At 39.4% G+C, this 20,300-nt stretch overlaps 1 protein-coding gene across 1 annotated transcript in view; it reads left to right on the forward strand.

Annotated features, from left to right (window-relative positions):
* Positions 1-19,927, forward strand: part of ubash3ba (ubiquitin associated and SH3 domain containing Ba) — a 47,665-nt gene extending 27,738 nt beyond the window's left edge. The window contains exons 2-14 of the mRNA XM_058382739.1: positions 3,918-3,971; positions 6,118-6,304; positions 7,953-8,151; positions 11,469-11,638; positions 13,400-13,608; positions 13,701-13,851; positions 14,243-14,363; positions 15,393-15,515; positions 16,229-16,321; positions 16,527-16,671; positions 17,063-17,169; positions 17,422-17,531; positions 18,730-19,927. Coding sequence (XP_058238722.1) covers positions 3,918-3,971; positions 6,118-6,304; positions 7,953-8,151; positions 11,469-11,638; positions 13,400-13,608; positions 13,701-13,851; positions 14,243-14,363; positions 15,393-15,515; positions 16,229-16,321; positions 16,527-16,671; positions 17,063-17,169; positions 17,422-17,531; positions 18,730-18,867 — 1,807 coding nt within the window. The 3' untranslated portion in view covers positions 18,868-19,927. The remainder of the gene's footprint in view (positions 1-3,917; positions 3,972-6,117; positions 6,305-7,952; positions 8,152-11,468; positions 11,639-13,399; positions 13,609-13,700; positions 13,852-14,242; positions 14,364-15,392; positions 15,516-16,228; positions 16,322-16,526; positions 16,672-17,062; positions 17,170-17,421; positions 17,532-18,729) is intronic.
* Positions 19,928-20,300: the final 373 nt, after the last annotated feature.

Raw genomic sequence — 20,300 nt, forward strand, 5'->3', positions numbered from 1 at the left:
GAGATCAATAACATGGTGCGTTTTTGATGGACACCAGGCTGAGAGAGCAGCCTGAGTGCTTCACAGCTACGAACCCTAGTCATAAAGTATCTAGCCAAACAATGAATAGTACACACAAGTAAAAGAACTTATTGTAGTTTAACCTTATTTTTTTCCCTCCTAGTCTGACATTTTCGACTGACTCTTTGTTCATTTGTGGTGAGAAACGCTCTGAATGCTGGTGTATTATACTGATTACAAAACATTTCCTGTCTTTTGTTCTTTGCGTATCTTGCTTCGGTTAGACTGTGTGTGTGTGTGTGTGTGTGTGTGTGGCTCAACACAAGTTTTTAAGCGGTGGTGTTCCCAGATCGTTTTATTCCTGGCCTGCCTTCTTTTCTTCTTGCCATTACAGCTCATGTTACCACTCCAGATTACTGCTCCTCGGGTGGAGCAGACCGAATATTCTGCTGCTCTGGACTGAATTGTGCATTGTGGGTGCTGTAGTTCAGGATGCCATGATTTGGGTTTTTATTTTGAAAGGACAGCGAGATGGGTGTTCCTGTGGAATTCTGGGAAGAGTAGTTCGGGAGGTTTGACGGCAACGTTGAAAGGATCATGTGTAATTTTGCTGTGGTTTTTGTTATCCCCTTTATCTGCCCTTTCAAAATATCAGTGTAGGTTTCAGTACTGCGCGTCTTTCCACATAGGTCAGTTGTTCAATGAGCATTAAGTAGCAGGCAGTGCATCATGGGTAGTGTATTTTTCCTGTAGGCTTTATCTACAGAGCTGCTGCTCTGGCTCCCCTGAGCCTGGTGAGCCTACGTGATTTTTAGAGCTTTTATAAAAAGACACTAATTAGATTTGAGGCTGTAATTTCATAAGCTGAGAAAAGAGAAAAAGACTCTCAGTATCAGCTGACTCGTGAGCAAATGGGCAGTTCAGTGAAACCTCCTATTGGATTATATGCAATTATACTGCCCAGACAAGCACCATTATCTTTCACAGGAGAGTATTACAGACAATTAGACTGTACTTTTTATATGTTCACATGCTCAAGTATGATTCATATTTATGTGGCATTTTCCACTATAATTATGGATCTGCTAAGACTTTAGAGGGAAATGATGTGTGTGTGTGTGTGTGTGTGTGTGTGTGTGGGTTGTGTCTTCCCCTATGGCTTACTATGAACTGTCTCTTTGTGTGTTCGTATCTGCACGTGTGTGAGAGCCCTCCCTAATGTGGGCCATATGTGTCACATCAGTCGTAATTACGCCCTTTTTAGGAACCCCCGCTATGCTCTACATAGACACTAGGGCTTGCTTGATCATTTTTCTGAAGAAGATTTCGCCCTCTGACACATTTCCTTTGTGGTCAGCACTCTCTACACCCCACTTAGAGCAAAATCACTCCCCTCCCCTTTCTTTTTCTTTCTTTCTTTCTTTCTTTCTTTCTTTCTTTCTTTCTCTCTCTCTCTCTCTTTCTCTCTCTCTCTCTCTCACCTACAGCGCAGAAATGCTCACCGCTCCAGTAAGCTTGGAGCAAAAATAAATAAATAAATAAATAAATAAATAAATAAATAAATAAATAAATAAATTCCTCTGCTCAATCAATCCGATCACCTGGATCAGTTAACTCAGAAATTGGATAATTTTTCAGAGATTGGGTTTCATAAGCGAGTCAGCTATGCCCTGTAATGTCACAGTGCAGATATTTTCAGTTTTAACTGATGTTTCTGTGCTGTTTCACTTCCAGATTAAGACAAAAATATAAACCTTTTAATAGTGTCTGTATTTTATATATAGATTCTTGAGTAAATAAACCAGAAGTCACTATACTATATAGTTTCAGAGTCTTGTGTTCTCTTACACTCAAATGAATATATACAGTACTTACTTCTGTCCAGATCTTCTGTTCTAACAGGATGAAATAAATAATGACAGTATTCTCTCTCTTTGTCAAAACTAGATACTCCTTTTGTTTTGTATTAGATTTTTATTCAGGATTGAATTATTCACAACGTGAATTAGGCAAGGCAAGAGCAAAACGAGAAAACCAGAAAGGCGGTAGAAGGATGACTATTGCAAGATGTCTTTGTTTGGGAGCGACTAGGTAACAGTGACACAGAGTGTATACTTCACAAAGTGCTGGGTTTGAAAAAGTCTCATGTAAAAAGTCAGTGGCATTGTGTGGTTGATTTTGTGTGTGTGTGTGTGTGTGTGGGCCACAGACTCGCCCTTGACCATGCTTAAATCTCTTGATACTCCTAAGGAATATATTGAATAAGTGTATTAAATTGTCATTCGTGAGGAATTCTGTTGTTGGCTATCAATATCAAGAGTTAAAATAAGCTCACAACAAGCGAATATAGGAGAAATTATTCATCCTAATTTTATGACTTTCACATATACGTTTGTCTAAAAGTAATTCAAGTATTTTAGAGCTTGAAGTCATCATGACCAAAACACAAATGGTCGTACACGACTGCTGGCAACAATTAATGGTCCAATTGAAATAATGTGTGTAATATATTTAATGAAAAAGGTATTATTAGGAACTTGTCCTGCGTATAGTGGAAAGAGTTAACTGTTAATCAGCGCTTTTATTGCTACAAGCTGTTTGGGAGTGTTGCAATAAAGAAAAACCCTTCCCTTCCATTTCCCAAAATGCAGTGCCTGAACCTCACAAAATTGTTGAGAGAACACAAATTGGCAGTGTACGCTGCGGACAGACGAGACCATAACTTTGTCAAACATTTTGTGTGTGTGTGTGCGCACACCATCAGCATATTTGGACACAAAAGTGGATTATGGAGAAGAAAAAGGAGTTGTACCCCAGTGTATATTACTGGGATGGCTCACTGATGCTTTGGGGCTGTTTTGTGGCTGTGATTTCAGAAGCTTGTGTGAAGATTGAAAACATTATTCAGTCCCTCTATGATTTCAGGAGATTTTTTGTGATTGTTGTTGCATTTGTAGTGCTTTTTTTTTAATGGAAAACTACTGAATTGGTTAAATTGCAAGCACAGGATTCATATTTTAAACTCCTACCAGTAAAGACGCATGTAATTACTTTCTATGATAACTGTATACATGTTCACATATCACGTCTTGGCCCAAATGTGCAAAAAATCTGCTATAATTTCAAAAAAATTGCAAGCTCCTGTGAACATTGCAGAGTTTGCTTGATTTTTGTGTTCATTTCTGCGTTTGCCGAATCCTGGAGAGGCCGATTATGAATTCTGCGAAATCCCAGGATATTTCCAGTTCAAACCTGGTTGCTGCTGCCAGGATGGTCAAGACCTGATGCTTCTAAATCAGCACAGAAATGCTTTCTGCGCATCTCAGTCTCTTAGCCCTTACTGAAAACTATGAAGGTTTATTTGTCCTGAGTGGTTGGATGTTGGTGAATCATATTATTATTTTTTTTTCCCTCCTGTTTACTGCAGACCAGAATTTAACTTGTAATAGATGTTTGTATTTTCATTAAATATGGTGATGAAAGTAATTAAAAAATAAATAAATAAATAAAACAAAATAAAATCCCTGGGTCCAACTTTAAAGGACAAACCGTATGGCATCATTTTATTAGTGGAACCTTGAATATAAATCAGTTCAATAAGATCTGTTCCTCTATACTGTTACACATATAGTAAATGAGTGTTCAGAACAGATTGAAGATTATAAATCAATTCTTGTACACGTGACGATGATGATGATGATGGTGGTGACTTCATATATGGTTTTGTATCATACTCTGCTGAAGGCAGAGGTATGCCTGTTATCTTATCTTAACTTCCTGAGCACTCGTGTTCTGATAAACATCCTCCGGAAAAGAGACTATTGATTTTGTGACCAGCACAGGAATGGAACTGATCTCTCTCTCTCTCTCTCTCTCTCTCTCTCTCTTGCGCTCTCTCTCTCTCTCTCTCCTCTCAGGCTGAAAGCACTGGTTTCGACTGGTGGCAGAAATGTACAAGCGGCCTGTGACTGGTGAGTAATCGCACACACACGTTCATATACTCCCACCAATGACCTGATAAAAGTGAACAGAGCTGTTTGCCAGCTGCCTTTATGAGTCTGTCAGGGCTCCTTCTGTGGCCATTGAAGTTAATCACGGTGTGCAGCTGCTACACACACAGTCCTTCTTAACACACTCCATTCACTTCACTCTACCTCAAACTCATGTCCCTCCATTCTAAATGAATCTGTCCTCCAGCTTTCCTCGGATCAGTTGTGTGTGCATAGTAAAAATGCAGATTTGCCACTAAAACAGACTAATGCTGTCCCGGATGTGAATTACACAAATTTGTGGAGTCAGACACCTAAAAAGACTTTAATCCCACACAATAACGACTCCATTTTGATGTCTGTATATTCTTAATACATTTAACTACATTTTCAGAGACCCTTATAATCGACCCTGTCGTTTCTTAACGGTCAGGCTTCGTGCCCTTTATTTATTTATTTATTTATTTATTTATTTATTTATTTATTTATTTATTTATTTATTTATTCATTTGCTAGTGAATTTTGCTAGCTAACTTAGCCTTTTAATATAAATACATCTATGCACTTAAAGTACTCTCTAAATGAATTTGTCACACCACTTGACTATACTTTCATATGCTTGTGGAAGGTGCTGCTTTATTACATGACACCTTCTGTGTTTGCTAATAGTGCTGTAGCTAGCTAATAAAATATCTGGCTAGGCACTACAAGGCAAAAAAGGTCATATTAAAAGTGCCTCAAAAAACCCAGAAACAGATTGTGAAATGATTATCACATCTTGGCGGGTTGTTTCTGATTTAAATATAGTTTGTTGGGAACAACCCCAGCATTAAACGCAGACTTGGTTAGCAGTGTGCTAATCCTGTACTACAAACTCCGCCTATCACATCTGATATAAAAGAGCAAGAACATTTTTAGTAGCAGTCTGTCCAGAAACCTAGAATATTTGTTCAGTGTTAGTAATGAACATACATTGTAATGTTTTGACAGATTGTTGTTAAATAAATCGCCTATTTTAGAACCTGTAACAAATGTAAGCTAGCTTACTAGCAGGTAGTTTACTAGCTATTTAGCAGTGCAAGAGGATGTATTGCGATTGTATATTTATGTTTATTCATAGAGCTTGCGTTTTGTAATAAAGGTGAAGGTGTAGAAATGTGTCTTGCAAAAAAAAAATTGAATGAGTCATTCTCACAAGCTAATTCACCGGCTAATTTACCCCCTGTGCTGTATAATTCGCACTCTGAAGTATCCCTGATGAGGATCCTTCCAGAAATTTCTTTCCATTGAAATCACTTTGACCTCAGGTAAGCCTGTGTAATAACACTTCCTCAGAAACCAGTCCCGTATCCGTTTGTCCAGAATGTTTCTGCTCAGTGTTATTTTGAGGGAGGAATATCTTGTGCTATTGGACATGACACGAGATTTGAATATCAGTTAGACGTTTTCGGATGCTGTTGTTGATTTCAGTTCAGATTTCAGATTTTCTGCAGCAAAATCAGATGCGAATCCAAAAAGAGGTCTCTGTCCCTGTAGCTGTCACAGGTCACTTTCAAAGTTCTACCTGTGTTTCCTTCGTTTCCTGGCTTTCTACTGCCCCCTGCTGATGCGTACTGCTTCTCTGACGTTCATGAAATGAGTGAAATCCTGTGAATTGAACAATTTCACAGTTCATTTAACTCCTCTGGTACACTACACATTTTCACTCAGTATAAACAAAAATAAATTATTTTATGACTGCCAGTTTAATAGAAATTTTGTCATCTTTCAGTGTGAGATGTTTTTTTCCTCTGTTGGGATAACCCTAAACAGAATTTTAGTGGTTGAAGATGACACCTTTTAATTTTAGATGCTTATGGACAAGCACTCGGGGCATCTCAGAGAGTAGAAATGGATTTGATGTCATTGTGTCTTCTCTATGAATATATTGCGCCTAGTAGGGTAGGTTAAAACAGAAATATTTAGGAAAAAGTACAAAAGCCTTGAGTGTCTACTTGCATATGAGTGACTGTGGAGTGTGACATGAAAAAGAAATTTCATGCTGATCATGATCACCCCAAAACAGGCAGCAGAAACTCGTCTTCTAATATATCAATCCAGAAGTTTCCTTTTCTCTTTCTGCTTGCAGGTTATTCTCTCATGTGGATGACCCGTTTCTTGATGACCCCTTGCCAAGGGAGTTTGTGTTGTACCTTCGCCCGAGCGGGCCGCTGCTCCATCAGCTTACACAGTTCTGGCAGCAGAGTCGCGCCATGTGTGGCAAGAACAAAGCTCATAACATCTTCCCCCACATCACGCTCTGCCAGTTCTTCATGGTCAGTCTCATTTACTGTTGCTTTTTATTAGAAGTGTTCTAATGAAGAAATAGACTATAAAGGTATTTGACCAAGAGTGATTAGTGAAATCGGGCACTGATGTTGGATGAGGAGACCTGGCATGTAGATAATGTTCCAGTTCATCCCAAAGGTGTTCAGTGAGGTTGAGGTCAGGGCTCTGTGCAGGACACTCGACTTCTTCCAGTCCAACCTTGGAACAGCATGTCTTTATAGACTTTTCTGTGTGCACAGGGGCATTGTCATGCTGGAGCAGGTTTGGTCTTCTTAGTTCCAGTGAAGGGGAAGTAATTCAAAGACATTCTAGAAAATTTGTGGCAGCTGTTTAGGGAAGGCTGGTGGATGGTGGAGTGTGGATGTGATGGTAAAGGTGTCCATATACTTTTAGGCTGGCTACACACAACATGATTTTCACATCTTAACCAATTTTAAAAATGTGGCATGAGAACAGTTTCAACACTTTTAACATTATAATCACACACTAGATGATTTGACCAAACCGGGAGACTGTGGTTTGTAGTAACGGGGACAGACTCTGACTCAATCTGGAGCAGTAAAATAATGATCTTGACACCACACACTTGCGAATTATCTCTGCTGCAATCACTGGAGGGGCAAATTGGGCCCCAAATCAAGAATAAAATTTTCTAGTGTGTAGCCAGCCTTAGCCTTATATTGTATATTACATCTACACGGTCTTGCAATTGTTTTTTTTTTTTTTTTTAAGATAAAATTAGTTAAATAACTTAAATGTTCTTTTAAGTAATAAATGTGCTACAGGAATAATGTATATATAAAGATACAGAATGGCAATGAATCAAGTAAAAAGTCTTTCAGCATAAATCTAAATCATTTTATTTAAGCAGTTCTCAGATTCTAATGGGACTCTAAATAATATTTAATTAAATGCTAGTGAACCAGTGAAGATTTGTACACAGTGCTGGTACCAGTGCTATCAATACATTCAGTTCCAGAATTATGAAAATGAAAAATGGTAAATTGAAGTAGACTTTATTGAGAAAAGTGAAATCCTTCTCAAAAATATTATTAATTAAACTCTGCTTCTATGATTTAAAAAATTCATGAGCAAGATGCAGGTTAAAGATATTGCAATTGATTTTGCTTTATAAGTTTACCGGGGTTCTCCCCGTGCTTGGTGGGTTTCCTCCCACAGTCCAAAGACATGCTTCTAGGCTGACTGGAGTCTCTAAATCGCCCGTAGTATGTGATTGCGTGAGTATGTGTGCCCTGTGATGGGTTGGCACTCCGTCCAGGGTGTGTTCAGGGTGCATCCTGCCTTGATGTCCGATGACCTGAGGATAGATCGGATAAGCGGTACAGACAATGAAATGAAAGAAAGTTTACCGGGACATTTCATAAGCAGTTGTCCAGGATTTCCTATTTCACAAAATATGAGGTGACCAATGCTAAATTCGCTGTTATTCATTGTACAGGGCATAAAGTACCAGGAGATTTTTAATGAAGTGATAACTGAGTTGTGGGTGTGTCTTTCACTGGGACAGTAATACTATACTTCTATACTTCAATTAATGGTTAGCTTTCCGTCATATATTCTGTTTGTGGGGTTTCTGTGTGTTTGTTATACACATTTTTATGTTGGTTTGTCCAGTGTACAGACGCTAAGGCCGAGGCACTGTGTGAGGCATTGCAGACTGTCGTGGGACAGTGGCGAGGCCGTTTCCCTTCCCCCCTCCCACTGGAGCTCTACATCTCCTCTAACTTCATTGGCCTCTTTGTTGAGGAGAAAGTAGCTGAAGTGCTCAAGGGCTTCGCGGCTGATTTTGCCTCTGAGGCTACGGCCAAAGCAGGTGAGTGTATTGAACTGTGACAATGTCAGTTTTGTTGTACATCATTGATAGTTAAATGATTTGAAGTAGTCCAGATCATTGAATCTCGAAAATGTTTAATGACTTCTACAACCCCTGGCAAAAAGTATGGAATCACCACTCTTGGAAGATGTTCATTCAATTGTTTGTGTAGAAAAAGAAAAAACAATCACAGACATGCCACAACACATTCCAACCTTCTGGGTTTATGAAACACTTACAAAAATAAAAAAGAAAGAAACTTGTAGTCAATTGCAACTGTTTTTACAGATCAAACCGAGGAAAAAAATATGGAATCACTCAATTCTGAGGAAAGTTTTATGGAATCACCATGTACTTGGCAGTTCTGTATCCGATTACATCTGCTGATTAGTCTGCAGTTAAAAAAGAGTGCTTAGCACCTTAGTGAGCTGTTGAACCAAGCTGATTGACATAAATAATGGCTCTAACCCGAGAGATTTCAGTTGAAACAAAGAAGGAGGATTATGAAACTTCTTGAAGAAGGTAAATCTTCACGGAATGTTGCAGAAGATGTTGGTTGTTCCCAGTCAGCTGTGTCTAAAATCTGGACCAAGTACAAATTAAATGGGAAGGTTGTAAAAGGGAAGCGTACTGGTAGACCAAGGAAGACATCAAAGTGTCAAGATAGAAAACTTAAAGCAATATGCCTTGAAAACAGAAAATGCACAACAAAACAAATGAGGAACAAATGGGCAGAAAGTGGAGTCAATGTCTGTGACCGAACTGTAAGAAATCGCCTAAAAGAAATGGGATTTTCATACAGAAAAGCCAAACGAAAACCATCATTAACATCTAAACAGAAAAAAAACAAGGTTTCAGTGGGCTAAAGAAAAACAATCATGGACTGTGGATGACTGGATGAAAGTGATATTCAGTGATGAATCATGAATCTGCATTGGGCAGGGTGATGATGCTGGAACTTTTGTTTGGTGCTGTTCTGCCTGAAGAAAACATGCAAATTTCCACAGTCATTAATGATATGGGGTTGTATGTCAGGTAAAGGTATGGGAGAGATGACGGTCATTACATCCTCAATAAATGCACAAGTTTATATTGAGATTTTGGACACTTTTCTTATTCCATCAGCTGAAAGGATGTTTGGTGATGATGACATCATTTTTCAGGATGATAATGCATCGTGCCATAGGGCAAAAACTGTGAAAACTTTCCTTCAAGAAAGACATATAATGTCAATGGCATGGCCTGCAAATAGTGGAAATTTAAAGAAAATGGTCCATGACAAGGCTCCAACCTGCAAAGCTGATCTGGCAACTGCAATAAGAGAAAGTTGGAGCCGGATTGATAAAGAATACTGTTTGTCGATAGTTAAATCCACGCCTCAGAGAATTCAAGCTGTTATAAAAGCCAGAGGTGGTGCAACAAAGTACTAGTGGTGTTTTTGTTTGATGATTCCATAATATTTCCCTCAGAATTGAGTGATTTCCATATTTTTTTCCTCGGTTTGATCTGTAAAAACAGTTGCAATTGACTACAATTTTCTTTCTTTTTCATTTTTATAGGTGTTTCATAAAGCCAGAGGGTTGGAATGTTAAATGAAAATAGTTTTGTGGCATGTCTGTGATTTGTTTTTTGTTTCTACACAATTAAACAATTGAATGAACATCTTCCAAGAGTGGTGATTCCATACTTTTTGCCAGGGCTTGTATTATATTATAATTATATATTATACTTGTAATATAATATTGTGCTGATATTAAAACTGACTGAAGACTCCGAACATGTGGTGTGTGTGGTGGATAATCATGTTTGGAATGAGATCAGGCTAAACATAAGAGTCCCATTATTACTGACAAATACCATTATCTTTAAAATATTATAAAAGATATAACCTCCATGGACAGCATATGACAGCATTTATAAATATTTTAAACTGAATTTAACAAAGAAAAATGTACAAGAGTTGATGTAAGGAAGCTTTATATAAGAATAGGTTTCTATACCATTTATCGTGGGCATCGCTAGGCCATTTTTAGGGGGACTTTAGCCCCCCTAACATTTCTACTCAGCCCTCCTAAAAATTCTCCATACTCTCCAAAAGCTCTCCGAACTGTACACAAATTGGTGATCACCTCAGTCCCCTTAAAATTTCATATGAAAATGGCAGTAGAATTCGGCTCCTCCTTCGGACGTGTGTGTGTGTGTGTGTGTGTGTGTGTGAGAGAGATCAGGAATACTCGTATTTGGCTTGTTCAGTACTCAAATGTTATACACATCTATGCAATACAGTGGAATTCTGCAATAGGTTTACCATCCTACCCTGTTAGTCAAACCTTACCTATTTTATTTTATTTTTTTATTTATTTATTATACCCTCATTGGGGGCTTCATTTTCTTAAATGAAAATCCTAGAATCCTGGGTTTTGTTTGTCTTATTAACGTCAGGAGAAAGAGAGGCTATAGCGAGGAATTGATTGTTCAGAGTGGCTACAACCTGTCTCATTTTACAACATTAAATGTAACTAGAAGCTTTTAAAGAGGACGGACTTAAAGATGTTAATCACTGGCAAACTGTTGTGGTACAAGAGGGCTAACACCTGTTTCCTGTTACTGGAACATAATCAACTTTTGAAGCGGTAACAGTAACTCTGCTTTGCATTGGGATTTATTCCTGTGATTTATTATACTTCACTACCCACAAACAAATTTCTCTAAACCTGTCTTGTAAATTGTTATATCAATAAATATACAATGATACACATATTTGAATAGGTTTAATTCAATTTTTATTTGTATAGCTATTTTAAAAATGGACATTTTCCACAAAGCAGCTTTAGAGAAATACATAAACTCAGGATAAAAATGTGTAAATTTATCATTTTGAACCTAATGGGCAAGCCAGAGGCGCCGGTGTTGAGTAATACCTCCGAGACAATATGAGGAAGAGACGTTGAAAGGAGCCAGACTCGAAAGGAAACCATTCATTCTAGTTTTAACATTAAGTCTATTTAGCAGAACTTATTAACAACTCTTCACTGATGGACCACTCTGTGGAAAATGTAGTCCTAAAGCTATCACAGTAACTGTAATTGTAAGCAATGATAGCAAATCTCTTTGCAGTCTGAAGCCAACTTCCTGGTTTCTAAGTAATCTCATGAATCATTAGGCTATCCGTGTGGAGCCATCCTCAGCATCACGGAGTGGTAGATATACATAAAGAATATAAAGTTTTACACAGGAAACATAATGACCCAACAGTGTCCCAATTACACATGGAAGTGTTTTTTATGACGTTCTTTTTCCTTCTCTTCACCACACAGACGTCCATGTGGAGCCACATAAAAAGCAGCTTCATGTAACTCTGGCCTACCATTTCCCAACCAATCACCTAAGCTCATTGGAAAAGCTGGCTAGAGGAGTGGACGTGTCACTGGGTTGCGATTGGCTCGCTGTCCTGTTCTCACGAGACATCCGATTCGCTAATCACGAGGTATAAATCTATCTCTTCCCAGACCTGAAGCATTTATTAGATTCTTTATCTGCTATCACGAAAGGTGCTTTTAGTGTGTTATCCGTTCCCCTCTTTGCTCAGTTCTATCTATAGATCAGCCAGGATAGACCGAAGTGGTTAGCCTTTCCGGTCAGTGTTTCATTTCAATCAGATCTGTCTCACATCTTTTGGCAGCCTGCACCATACATTTATAGCACTTTGATGTCTCAGTGTGTCTGTGATATCTCCAGATGAGACCATGCTGTGGTTCTGAAGCATAACCTCAGAAGCAGCCAATACCGGTATTCAAACTAGATCTATACTATAATAAGGGGAAAGCTGTTAGCTAATAAAAGAAAATTCTGTAAGTCTGATGTATACTAAACTAATAAGTGCATTACGTTTTCCAGCTGCCGTGAAGTCGCACAAAATACATCAGCGAACATCATTATTACAGAGATCCTCAATACAATCGGATCACTCAGCTCTTGTATTATCATCACTTGGAATCAGTGAGAGTTTTGTAGTGTAACACTACAGTGAAGTTATTTGTTTAACTCCATTACTGCATCAGTTACAAGGTGAAATGCTGTGACATTTTCAATCGAGTAGCTTGTAAGGAGTTAAACTGTTCAATAAACCTGTTAATGGAGTAAAGCTGATAAACACTGCATCATTAATATGATCTATAATATCTTGTTGAATGGTTAGGAAAATGTGGGCATTAGGCTTAGTGGTTACCACGCTTACTTTTCACCTCTGGGTTTCACCTCTCAGCTTGCATATTCTCCCTGTGCTTCTGGGATATCCTCAGGTACTCCCTGGTCCAAAGCCATGCATTATATTATATAGAGAATGGCTTCTCTAAATTGGTCATAGTGTGTGAATGGGTGTGTATGTGTATACCCTGTGATGGATACCCCTTCCATGGTGTCCCCTGCCTTATAACCAGAGTTTCTTAGTGGTTCCCTGTACAGAAAATAAATAAATGAATGAATGGATGGTTACAGGTGTGATTATCTTGAGGATATTAATGAAATGAGTTCTCACTTCACTGTTGAATATTTACTTGAGCTTTTACTTGACTACCTTGAGTTTTTATGAGCAGATTACACATAATGCTCTGAGCTTTTCTCTCTTTTGATCCCATGCTGGAGATTTTTCCTATTCAGCAATGTTTATGCCCAACCTCAAAAGTAGAGAAGCTCAAAATGAAAAGTGTATGCGAACTGAGCTATTCATTTTTAAGTAATCTGCATAGTCATATATGCTAGATTCAGAACAGTATCACTGGGCAGCGAAAGCGCCAATGTGCAGCCCAGGACCATGTTTCAGTTGCAGGAAATGTAACAGATTAGGATAAATAGTAGTTATGAGTATATGATTATGTAGCACAAGTCAGCCAGTCATTGACCAGTGTTTTGTCTATGGGGTTTGGTGTTTTGTCCTTGAGTTGCACATAAAAGCTATTGAGTCCGGCTACTAATTAAAACACATCATGTTATGTGTAAACATAGTCTGCATCAAATGAAAGCTTTTGTTTTGCAGAAGTCAATAAAGGAGTATGTTATTTTTCTTTTTCTGATTGTTTATCCTACTTGTCTGCTACTCAGCTGTAAATAAAAAACAATTAGACGTTCCCAGACATGACATCTGCTACTCCTGTGTGCCAGGGCTGCTGACTTTCCCACCCTGATAAAAGTAGTATCTTCTACACATAATGTTCCCCTTATATGACCTGTGTGTTTTTTTGCCGTACAGACGTTGCGGGTGATGTATCCATACACTCCGCAGAATGAGGATGAGCTAGAACTGGTGCCAGGAGACTTCATCTTCATGTCTCCAGTGGAGCAGGGTAGTGCCAGTGAAGGATGGGTTTATGGCACATCAATGGGCACGGGGCTTTCTGGCCTGCTGCCGGAGAACTATGTCAACCGAGCAGACGAGTGCGACACATGGGTCCTTCATGGGTGAGTTGTTTTAAGCAGTTACTGGCAGAAATAGAACAGGTACCGAGTGCTTGCATCTAATTAGTTCCTGATTTTTTTTTTTTTTTTGACAGGTCCCATTCCTTCCTCAACTGCACCTCGCCAACTGTAAGCAGTGGTGCAGTAGGCGGGCCTTTTTTTGATGGACAGCTGGACGGACGTCTCCTAGATGACCACAGCTTAATGGAACAACATCCTCTGAGTGTTGTTTGTCATCCGATGCAGGTAGGAAACACACGATTCACCCGTAGTGTGCATGAAGATATTTAAATGGGTTATATATCTAGGGTTTTTATATATGCATACTGAGGAACTCCATGAATTTTTCACTTAGATAACTAGCTTATTAACGTTGTGAGAAGTTTCTGTCTGAGGATTTAAAGACTGAGCAAATCATTTAAAGCATTTCATTCTTTTTAAAATGTTTCTTTGCTTTACACAAATTAATTAGAATAATTCATTGTCTTTAATCAAATTAATTAGATATCAACTAGATGACGGAAAAGTCAGAAAATTAGAATCAAAACCTTAAAAAAATAGTGTCTGTTATACAATACTGTAAGTGAAGGACTTCTCATTATACAGCCAATGTGACTCCTTCCGTCTTTGTTCTTAGATGCTGCGGACCAATAGTCAGTCTCGACTGCCCAAAAGAACACTGTTTGTGTGTCGCCATGGTGAGAGGATGGATGTGGTGTTTGGAAAACACTGGATTACCCAGTGCTTCGATGCCAAAGGTCAGAGTTCATGGGTCAGGGGATGTTTACATGTAATCATGTTGCAGATGAGCTTGTCCACTGCTGACAGTTGCCCTTGCTTTGTTTTTCACTTGTATATCTCTGTCACCATTTCCTGTGCATATCCCACTGTGCATTTCTCCAGTTCTCTGGTCTTAGCACTATGGATCTGTTTACTTGTCTTTATATACAATATTTCAGTCTATGGCTATGGTAGGAGGTAAAAAGGCATCAGAACACACAGTGCATAGCAGCATGCTGTGTATGGGGCTGCTTAGCGTAGACCAGTCAGAGTGCCCATGTTGACTCCTGACCGCTGCGGAAAGCACCTGCAATCGGAACACGAGCATCAGAACTGGTCTGAAGAATCACATTTTCTTTTAAATGTGGGACAGCTGGGTGTATGTGTCATGCTTTTCTGGGGAAGTGTTCTGCTGGGAAATCTTGGGTCGTGACCCTTACTTTGACATGTACAACCTGCCTAAACACTGCTGCAGACCAAGTACAACCCCTCAAGGCAGCGGTATTCCCTAATAGCAGTGGCCTCTTTCAGCAGGATTATGAACCCTGACACACTGCAAGCATTGTTCAGGAATGGTTTGAGGAACATATCAAATAAATCATTGTGTTAACTTGGCCTTAAAGTTCTCAGTCTGATCAAGCATCTGTGGGATGTTCTGGACAAACAAGGCTGATCCATGGAGGCTCCATCTCACAACTTGCAGGATTGAAAGGATCTGCTGCTAACATCTTGGTGTCAAATGCCACAGCACACCTTCAAAAGTCTTGTGGAGTCCATGCCTTGATGGGTTAGAGCTGTTTTGGCAGTACAAATGTACAATATTATTTTTTTTATGTGATGGCTGATGTGTGTATAACCAGCATTAACAAGGATAGGAGAACTAGTAGAGATATTAATGTCTTAATTACTGATCTCCTTAACAAAGCTCATCTTAAAAGACAATTGGACTCGTTTCTGGTTATTGTTGTTAATAATAATGACTTGTGTCCTGTGCAAATGTGTTGCAGGTCGTTATATCCGATCCAACCTCAATATGCCGAGTAGTCTTCCAGTGCGGAGTGGAGGGTACAGGGAGTATGATAAGGACTGTCCTATCACTGTGTTTGGATCCACACAGGCTCGATTAGTAGGTCAGTACCATACAGAAACCGTATCCGTATCAGCCTGAAAGCATACAATGCACACAATTTCCTGTCAGTTGTAGAACACTCTTGAGTAAATGTAATTAGCATGCAGTAGACGATCTTTGTAGGAAAATATATAATGTAGTAGTAATATCATCATTGTGTGCCAGGTGACACTGTGGTTTGCTTGTGCACTGATGGATGTAACCAATACCACCACCTTTCTCCGATCTAACGTTAAAGCTTTGTGGTTGCAGCTGCCGTATTTCAATCTTGGTATCACTGCCAACCTTTGAGTTGCAGCGACATTATTTTTGTGTTAAAATACACCCCACCGAGATCACTCAAGTGGGAGCGATTAATTACAGTTATTAAGATTTTGCAGTGTTGTGAACTCAGTAGAGTAATGTTAATAAATAAGCCCCCGAAGGCACAGTGCACATCAGGAAACCATTGATGGGGGGGAAAAATGCATTTGTAAAGTGATATGGAGGTGGAATTAAAGATGGAAATGAATGCCTGCTCTGAAAAATGTAAGACATGTAATAATACATGCAGTTTAGTGACTAAAATTACTGCAGCCTTTCATCCAAGGAAAGCTAGAACTGTAATTAACAGTAATGAAAATATGACTAAAACTATGATGTTGACAAAAGATGGATATTAAATACATGCTGTTGAAAAAACTGTGTGTATGTGTGTGTTTTTGTTCTTTATAGGAGAAGCCCTGTTTGAGAGTCACACAGTGATTGACTTTGTGTACTGCTCACCCTCCCTGCGATGTGTTCAGACAGCCCATAATATCCTCCGAGGTACACTTGCCATTATCTCTTTCACTTGCCGTCACTCCATTTAGCCCTCTGACCTTCACTCACAATGACGAAGCACTTTGGCCGTTTCCTCTGTTACTATTTCCCCTCTTTTGCTTTTAAAAGGTTCTTACATGCCACTCACTCACTCATTCCGCTCTCTCTCTCTCTCTCTCTCTCTCTCTCTCTCTCCTATTATTTCTCTCAGGGCTTCAGCAGGATGGGAAGACTAAAATACGAGTCGAACCTGGACTCTTTGAGTGGACCAAATGGGTTTCGGGTTCGTCCTTACCCGCCTGGATTCCGCCCACTGACCTGGCAGCTGCTAACTTTAGTGTGGACACAACCTACAGGTTCATATTCACTTAATCACATATTCATTCCTCATCATACACTCTGGAAAAATGGGCCATGATAGCAAAAAAAAAAACAAAAAACCCACATGCATTTGACATGAAATAAAATCCAGTTTTAAGTATGAATCTTTGTGGTGTGTAGTATATACAGCGCAAAGAAGATCAAAAATGTAGTAGGTCATGATATCAGTTTAAAACCTAAAACAAGCTAGACTCAAATCTCTAAATATTTAATGTGGTCTAGAGTTAATGACTGTCCAGCTTTAAGCCCGGGTAATGCTGATCTAGATCCGTGCTCTGGCTGGATGACTCAGTAGTGGAGGATGGTTGTGATAAAGCAGTATTTTTCTGATGTCTGGTTGAAAACTTTGCCATCTTTTATGCCTAGACCTCATATTCCCATCAACAAGCTGACTGTGTCCGAGTCGTACGACACGTACATCACTCGCAGTTTCCAAGTGACACGGGAAATCTTAGCTGAGTGTAAAGCCCTGGGTAAGGAGCGCTGCTGCGCTTTTCCGTCTTGTGTACGGACAATTAATTCAATATTCTCACGAGATGCAATCAAAAAATCTAGAGTCATACTGATATTCTCTTTCTCAGGAAATATTTCATATTGTATTACAGACAAATGTATAAAAGCTAAAGTTACAGAAGTGTGTAAAGTATATTCTCTAATGACCAGCTTTGAACTGCTTAAGTGGGTGTGCTTCCAGATTTATGTTTTCCATGTGGTTTTGTGAACAGGAAACACAGTGCTGATAGTGGCCCACGCGTCGTCTTTAGAGGCCTGTACACGCCAGATGCAGGGCCTCAGCCCACAGAACGCCAAAGACTTTGTGCAAGTGGTCCGAAAGGTCTGTTACCAAATGTTGCTCATTTCTTGTTATTTTTTATTCGAAACAAATGTGCATCATTTCTCATGTTTGTGCATCTTCACGAAGAATCTTAACAAAACAAAGTGTGTGTTTAGACTAGACATGCTGCTTGTACAGTCTCATAAACTGAAACTCTTATGTGAATGAAACCAGTGTGGAGATAAATCTGTTGGATTTGAAATCATATAAATCACACATGGTCATTAATTAGTAGTCTTATAGCTAATATTAAGACAATCCGAGTGTCCCTATTATGTGCCTCTTTTCCCTTCCATTTAATTCACTGATTAACGTGTGAAGTTGAGAATATTCCTAATATAAAAATTCCTAATATAAAATTCCTAATACCAGCATATCCCTCTTATACCTCTTCTACAACACATTTAATCTGCTTAGAGTTACATTTAATGTCAATGTTAATACCTTTTAGACTGATCCTGGCCCAAAGATCCTTAATGTTGTTATCAATTATTGTGTTTTATGTTTCATCTAAAGAAAGCACACCTGACGTTTATGGGATAAACTGAACAAGCAGCTTCATTTCTAATCGACACTGAGATGTGATACAGAGACATATAGTGCTCCACTGCCTCCTGTGGTATAAAAAGAATTTTATCACATATATTTTGTACATAACGGAGACTGAACTGCGACTTATTAAACCGGGTTTATTCATGAAATGTTTTCTTAAGATGAGAGCACATCTATAAACCAGTGGAATAAAGCTTAAAAGGGTGGTAGTTTCATTGTAGGAATCAAACTTAAAGCATGGAATCTTTTGCATCTATTAGGATTTATTAGGTGAGCAGGTCTGCTGTAAGTCAGTTTACCTCAGTTTTGCCATGCGACTTCCTGGTTCTGTGAACTAAACCACTAGGAGGCACCGATGCACCATCTTTTGTACCAAATAAGGGAAAGGACAGCGCCTGCTAATCGAATCAGTGTTCATGGTTTAAACATGAGATGTGTCTGGGGCAACCAAATGCTGCTTATTTATGAGGACTGTGAATGTTCTATTGGATTATTTCAAACTGATTCAGGAAGAAAACATTAAACAGTACGACAAAAAAGTATTATAGATAATAAATAGTAGAAAATAATACACTTTTCATTTATAGTTGTATAAAATGCATCGAATTTATCTGCAATCTTACTTAAGCTTTCTCCGTTTTGGCAGATTCCTTACTTAGGTTTCTGTGCCTGTGAAGAGATGGGCGAGACGGGGGTGTGGCAACTCGTGGACCCGCCCATCCTGCCCCTGACTCATGGGCCCAATCACAGCTTCAACTGGAGGGAAACTCTGCTGCAGGACTGACAGGCTCTGCCTTCTTTCGACTAGCCCGCCTTTTAGCTCTTCTTGCCAAAGGCAGCTGAGAAACACGCTGTCACTCACTCTCTTCTTCCACTCTGTGGCGCTCATGCACCATTAGATCTTACACAGAGCAAACCCAGGCTTCCATACAGCCATCTCTCTGCTGCACTAGTCCATTCTGATCCTGTACGTCTCTGTGTGTTGCAGCAACAATGTCTGTCCATAACAATGCTCATAAATATATGTCGTGCCCTTATTACAGGGCATGTTTACCGCTTGACTCTCATGGACTAGCGTGAAACTAGTTCAACGCTGCCCCATGCCACATAGAGTAGCTGATGACTTCCACGGGTTTCTCATCTCGGCAAGAGTTTCACGCCAGCTGCATCGACAGTACATCAAAACCGACGCTTCCAAGATGGCCGCCCTCCTAAACAGTACAAAACTGATGCAGCGAAGGGAACATGGCCGCCACCAGACACACTGTGAGGAAAAGCAGACATGTTCAGCGTTTTGCACCAAGCTTCCAGGCTACTTTTCAGATATCTCGTCAAGCACAAGAGACGAAACTCAAGCATGACAATCAGAAAGGAGAAGGACCGCAGCTGACACGTCATCTCAGACACTGAGTTCGCCTCAGGATGAAGTTGGTATAGGGCTTATTTTAGCGGTTCGACACTTTTGCATGCAAAATATACACCAGGGGTAAATAAACCAGGGGGTCTCAAACTTTCAGCCGGGGTCCCCTTTAACTATAAAAATGAATTCCGCGCCTCTAGTGTGTTTTAATCCAACTCTTCAAATAAGATTCATTATTTAAAAATACGCACAATATTTTGGCTATTTACTGCAGCCTTTCTATGGTGCTTTCTATTTCTGAGACTGACTTGTTTTTGACTTATCGATGTTTGGACTAAACCCATTCGATTCAAATGACCAGTCGAACAAGTTAGCTTTAAGAACTAACTAAACTGAATAAATCGATTATCTTTGATTGGAATGAGTTTTTAGAGATGGGATTTCCTTCACTGTAAAAAAAAAAAAAAAAGAAAAAAAAAGAAAAGTAAGTGTCATGGACCCTGGGCACCATTCTGAGAACCAAACCCAAGAAGTCAAAAAAAAGTCTGAGTTGACCATCAAGCACTGCTTTTAATTCATCATCAATTATACTGAATCTGTTTGCATCATAAAATACTCTGTTCATTCACCCCACTACATGGCCAAGAGAATGTGGATCATCACACCCATATGTGCTACCTCCCTAAACTTCTGATTCCCGCTCCAGCATGGCGATATCCCTGTGCACAAAGCAAGCTCCATGAAGACTTTGTTGCAATGGAAGAACCTGTGTGGCCTGCACAGAGCCCTGACCTTAACCCCTTTGGCATGACTGTGTGCTAGACCTTCTCACCTAACATCAGCGCCTGGTCTTGTGG

This window comes from Hemibagrus wyckioides, linkage group LG28, assembly GCF_019097595.1.
Source record: "Hemibagrus wyckioides isolate EC202008001 linkage group LG28, SWU_Hwy_1.0, whole genome shotgun sequence".
Lineage (NCBI taxonomy): Eukaryota > Metazoa > Chordata > Actinopteri > Siluriformes > Bagridae > Hemibagrus > Hemibagrus wyckioides.